General features: G+C 38.5%; 1 protein-coding gene across 1 annotated transcript in view; it reads right to left on the bottom strand.

Moving 5' to 3' along the window:
* The window catches only part of MYBPC3 (myosin binding protein C, cardiac), a 60,731-nt gene that overhangs the window by 28,953 nt on the left and 25,513 nt on the right, over positions 1–6,265 (bottom strand). Inside the window, exons 13-16 of the mRNA XM_010150057.1 lie at positions 5,418–5,550; positions 5,181–5,183; positions 4,614–4,738; positions 3,883–3,988 (exon numbers count right to left, since the gene is read on the bottom strand). Coding sequence (XP_010148359.1) covers positions 3,883–3,988; positions 4,614–4,738; positions 5,181–5,183; positions 5,418–5,550 — 367 coding nt within the window. The remainder of the gene's footprint in view (positions 1–3,882; positions 3,989–4,613; positions 4,739–5,180; positions 5,184–5,417; positions 5,551–6,265) is intronic.

Raw genomic sequence — 6,265 nt, 5'->3', positions numbered from 1 at the left:
GGCATTTCAAGTTACAAAAAAAAAAGAGACCATTGCACAAGTGTTAGTGGAACCAGAACCAAAATGCTTCTAGCTTGACCATTAATTTTCACTAGATATTTGATTTCTGGCTCAAGAGAGTTCACTCACAAGAAATTACTTGATTGTTACTATTTTCATGTTTATCGATCGCATATAAGCATGTTAAATGGTGTAGAAGGTACAGGGATCAGAAAATTTGCTGCCATAAGGTAAATGAGACTTGCTAGGAGATGAGTTAAAAGTCTTAATTTTCCTCATATGAATTATAATTGTTTCATGGTTTGTGTGCATCAGTAAAAGAAGAAAATTTTAGGATGGATTTAGATTAAGATGTATTTGGGATTTTGTAGCCCTTTCCAATCAAGGATGCCACAGTGTATTTAAGACATTACTAAATTAAGCTTCGCCATCCAGCCTGGGAGGAAATTCAATTATTGTATTTTCCAATCGTCATGAAGGGAAACAAGCAGAGAGGATTCATGCTGTTTAGTCAAGGTCACGCAAAAATATGTAAGACGTTTTAGAGATTTCCTGTTCCTAATCCTAAATATCACACTACAAGAAAATAACTTGTAATTTCTTCAACTTACTCCTTTTGTAGAATTTTATATTTTTCATTATTATTTGAATATATTTACATCTTGTTACTTGAATACTGCTGCAGATTGTAAATGAAAAAGTTTTTCTCTTTGATACATACTTATGTGGAAAAAGAAATAGAAAAGATGCTATGTTTTTAATAGAGTAAGAATTTTCTTTCTATCTTATTTCCCTTATTTGTTACCAGTGACTATTCAGCTTAACAAATGAGTTTACAGAATAGCAAATTGAAATGGTCCTTAAGGAGTCATTAAAATACTATTGCTCTAATTTCTAGGTAGATGTATGCAAGGAAACCTTTTCTTCCTCTGTTAGTCTGCTGAAGTAAATCACAAGATCAAAACTTTAAGCAGGAATCCTACAACTTGTGACTTACATGTACCTGCTTCAACTGCATTTCAAAATGCCTATAGGTTGCTCCCTTCTAACTGTTCTTTGCAGCACAGGATATTGGAACTTATAGTTGATTTAGAAAAACACCTGTCTTTCTTCCAGATCACAGTACTACAACACTAGCAAGGGAGAAAACAAAGGATGCCTAGAACAACTGCACGCACAATGCTTAGTGTTATGTCAGGATAATGTTTCCTCTGCTTGCTGAGTGGCAAGAGTCGGAAGCCACATGCAAGGTGTGCTCCAAAGTCTGATATTCTCATTCATGCATGTTAGTTCTGGAACAAGTGCTTCAATGCAATGGTTAAAGCTTTGCTGAACTCTTGAGAACAGATGTTCAGCATGCTGCTGTGGCAAAACCAGGCACGTGCACTGTGGCTAGTGATCAAAAGCTGAACTTTTCAACTTAGTTTTTGGTCATACTTTTTGACACATGGCTCATGAAAGAGATCTGAATGTTTACTTCAGCCACTGGTAAAAAAGCAAGCTCTGGAAATCTTTTCTAAATAATGAAAATAGACTATTTGTAATGACTAGTGTCTTAAATCCCTGGGTAGGGAATAGTATATTTAACTTGTGTTTGTTTTACTGGCTAACATGTTGTTGATGCTGTGTATGAGTAGAGTGTTTGCAGAGGGATGTAGTGACAAATAGTGGAGTGATAAAACGGTAAACCTCAAAAAAGAACTACCAGATATCATTTGGCTTAAAATAATACACTGCTGTGTATTATTTAAAAGTGAAAAACATCACATAAGTTACTATTACAGGCCTTCCTTTGGTAACTAGAGCAATGAAGTAGAAGCAGCAGTTTATATCAAAGTGGGGGATTTTATAGAACCATAGAAGTGTTGGTTTAAAGACCACTGTAGGTCCTCTGGTCCAGTCTCACACATGAAGCAGAATTAAGGCAATAACAGGTAGGTCAGCCATGGTTTAATCTATCCAAGTCCTGAACACCCACAAGATCAAATATCTGTTCTCAACTTTGCCATTCAGCGCCTCTTTTCTCTGTCTGGAAATGCTTCCTGTTTCCTGTTTAGATTCTAAGGATAAATTTGTTAATGTCTTCTGAGATATCACAGATGTGGGTACAATGTGATAATGGGGACACACAGTTTTATTGTTGTTATTACATTATTGCTATAGGTTGTTGTCATTTGGAGCTGACAAGATGATACATCCAACATTCAGAGATGGAAAAATCAGGTCAAAATTATGCATTTTAATATACCCTTTTATGCAAGAATCATCTTATTTCCAAGACCATCTGAAGTTTAAAAATAGCTATTCCATAGTACTGAGACCTTTCCGGGTGATCAAGAGAACATTCTTTCCTGATTAGTATGAAGAGACACAGATAATGAATTCTCCAAGCCCTAGTCTGATGGCCATGCCTAAGAGGCTGTAAGCCTTATTTCTGTCTTGTGCAAGTCACATACTGGCTTTTGTTCATGTGCTTGTGACTTCATATCCCAGGTTTAAAGGTTGCAAGAGCTATAACAGGTGCCCTGAGTTAGTGCCTGTTACTTGGCTTAAACTGCTGACCATTTCCCTAATGAGCCATAAAACTGGAACTCTTTCTCCATACTGTGTTTCTTGTTTTCCTTGGACACTTCCCTCCGTTGTACAAAGTGTTCCCTTTGTTACCAAAGAGCATTGTCTGACTCTCACATAATAAAACTAGTAAAACGCAGTGCGTCTAACTGTTCAGCTTTCTGTTGCTATGATTACAAGGGTTTCTCTGACCACTTGCTGCATTTCAGGCTGAGACAGCTGCTGCTTTGCCCTTGTCACACCAAATGCCCATCCCACAGATACTAGCTCTGCAAGATGTATGGGAGTTGTTCAAAGGCATAGGATCAAAGCGTGGCAGCTGCACTGTGTTCTGAGAGGGATGGATCTGGTTGTCCCCATCTCTTGTGACCAGGCATCTGTAAGCAGTTCCTGAACAATAGCATGTGTGCGTCTGTGCGTGTGGCTTTAATAGTGTAATGCATACTCTGTACTAGCTCTTGGGCTCTATTTAAATTCTCAGTTCCTTCCTTTGGGAGACCAGACGAGTGGTTGGCACTTTCCAGGAATGTAATGGGCATTGCAGGAACAGTTGATAACCATGTGCCTGAAGCTGTTAACAAGCACAAGAGAATTTCATCTGGTAGAGAAATGAAGTGAGAACAGTGTGCATAAAACCTGGCATGTAAGCACTGTCTGCTGTGTCCGCTCAAGCAGTGTGAACCTTCCAGCTTCCGCTCAGCTGGAATGACCACCAAAATGGACTCTATGGTCTAAATGTTTGTCATCTTAATCCTGCTCGCCTCATATGTGTAACGACCGGCTTTGCAGGATCACCACAACAGATATGTTAAAATATCCCTTTCTGTCTCAAGAGACACTAACTTTTTACCTAAGAAAAAAATCCTTTAACCCCCACTTGCTGCAGCTGAGAACACCAGAGGATTCCATAAAGTACAGCAAATTCATCACAATACAGATCTGATTAGTCTGGACAATAGTTACACATTACTGTCAGGTGTTCAGAAAACTTTAAAGCTAACACAGTACAGGCAGTAGTATCCTGTAATAACTGAACAAGCAATTCTAGACATACTGTAAAATATCTAACTGAATTTGTTTTCTGCCATATTCTGGCCTCTTAGTTCCTCCTCAATGTTTGACATATAGGAGGAGAATCAATCTTTTTCTGAAAACAGTTACGTAGGATGTCTTTTTTTTTATATTTCACAACTCTTGTCCACAAACACCGGTCCTGGAATGTCCCATGGAGGGATATGCTTTCATGTTGTTTGGTTGTGGGGTTTTGTTTGTTTGTTATTTTGTTTTGTTTTCCCTTTTCTATTCCCTTACCATTTCACAGTAGCTCCTTCCTCAGACACTTCACACTCAAACTCCACTCTCTCTCCAACCATCACCATCTGGTCTTCCAATGGGTGAATGATCAGGATTGGAGGTTCTGGAAAGGAAGAGACTTTATTAAAAGAGTATTCTGAAAGAATGAGGACCAGAGGTAGATTTTGCCACTGCAATCCACAGGAAGAACCCCTAGCCAAATACATGGTGATGCTGTCTCTGTTGGAACTTAATTTACTGTGCTGGATCACATTATCAATATTATCAAATGACCTTTAGGTTTTTTCTTCATGTGACAATGTAAACACAGGGATAATCGGTTCACATATATATTCTGAAATTCAAAACTGGAGACATTAGTTCTCTGTACTACTTGATCTGCTTTTAGAGACTAAGGCAGAGTGGAATCAATTTATCTTGAGTGGAATCAAATTTTTAAAGTAAGTTACTAGCACTATTGTTGGAAAGACGTAAATCACTTTCCAACGGAGAATTAATAGTAACTATTACTGTGCTGTTTTCCTGTACTTTCTTAGTTGCAGCCATAGGTAAAATTTTCCTTCATTTAACTGTAAGAAAAACACCTACTTCAAAAGATGTCAGAATTTGTTCATATGTTTCAGAATTTCCTTTCCTAGGAGATTAACTGATCTGAGAGTAGAGAAAGTGACAGTAATTCAATGCTAAATGTTAAGGGAGATCTCCTTTCTTTTGCTACCATTGCTCACCTTTTACAAATAATTCTGTGAAGCTCTTCTCCTCCCCTACTACACATTCATATGCTGCATCATCAGCCAGAGAGCAGTGGTTTATGGTCAGTATTCTCTTATTCCCCACTGCTTCAAAAATGTATCTGAAAAGAAAATCTAAATGTAATTATCAAACAGTAACACTCTTGAACCCACTCACTGTCTTCCCCTGCCTGGCAGAGAAAAAGGTTCCGACTTTATTTCTGACATCAGTGCCAAGTTTTGTGAAGACTTAAGCCCTGTACCCCTGTCCTGGTGCAGGGGGATAGCAGTAGCATTTGAAAAACTAGCATGGGGAATTGTGGAGAAATCTTCATACAAGTGTGAGACATGCAAACTCCTGTGAATGGTGGTGGATGCCTTTCTAACATCTAGCCATACAACAAACCTGACTACCATTAAAAATGCTTTGTCATGGCTTCAGCACAAAATCATTAAAAATTAGTTTTACAAACAAGCTATACTGAAGTATATCCTGTATCACAAGAAAGTAGTTTTGAACCCTGTATATGCATGTAAAGATCAGAATATAAGATGAGGACTTACTTGCTAAGTAGGTAGATGTAACATTCAGTTCCACGTGTAGATATACAGAGCAGAGGGAAGAAAAAGAAGTACTCATGAGTACAGAAAACTGACCTGGAGGCAAAGCACTATGTAGATTCTTTCTCAGTTTCTTTTTCTCCCAGTTGTATTCCTTTCTTTACAAGGAAAACTATTTTTATTTCACTTTGTCCAAGCTGTAGCTTGTTTCTTTTGAGATTTCCAGTATTTCTAGTTTACCTGCCGCTCACTTGGATCTCCTGTCCATTCTTCAGCCATTTCACATCAGCATCTGGATTGGCCACTTCAACCATTAATTTAATCTTTTGCCCTTTGTCCACTTGGTAAGCTGGATCCAGTTTCCTAAGGAATGCTATGATGAGGAATGTTTTAAAAGAATATCTTAATAATTTTTCCACTTAGCACTTATTTTTACGTTCTCTGTCAGGGAAGTAAATCTTTATTCCCTTTCCTGTTGTTTACCATCGTCTTAAACCTTCCTCAATTTCTGCGTCCTTGTTTGCATTTTTACCATTTCTGTCTTTTCATCATCCTGTTCTGTTTTCTATTTTTATTTAAGATGAAATGCATGTGATATAAATTAAGCAAAGTAGAATATTCTAAATCAGATGTGAATATGTACTTCAGCACATCCTAAACAGAGTTACAGCCATATCTGCCCAGTAGGAAAATGATACTGATTTTCTTGGTAATAATGAATAGCAGTTTGTATCCTCTGTTTCAGACTTTTAAAGCAAATTAGTTAAATTTGTTTCTCCTCCTAGGAGAAGGACCTAGGGGTGTTGGTTGATGGACAAGCTCAACATGAGCCAGTAATGTGTACTCACAATCCTGGGCTGTGTCAAAAGGAACGTGGCCAGCAGTTTGAGGGATGTGATTGCCCTGCTTTACTCTGCTCTCCTGAGACCCCACCTGCATCCAGCTCTGGGGCCCCCAGCCTAAAAAACATGGACCTGTTGGAGCAAGTCTAGAGGATGGCCACGAAGATGCTCAGAGGGCTGGAGCACCTCTGCTATGGGGACAGGCTGAGAGAGTTGGGCTTGTTCAGCCTGGAGAAGAGAAGGCTC

The sequence above is a fragment of the Eurypyga helias genome, unplaced genomic scaffold, assembly GCF_000690775.1.
Source record: "Eurypyga helias isolate BGI_N326 unplaced genomic scaffold, ASM69077v1 scaffold514, whole genome shotgun sequence".
Taxonomy (NCBI): Eukaryota; Metazoa; Chordata; class Aves; order Eurypygiformes; family Eurypygidae; genus Eurypyga; species Eurypyga helias.
Note: the sequence above shows the minus strand (reverse complement) of the source record. Positions and strands in the feature narration are given on the sequence as shown.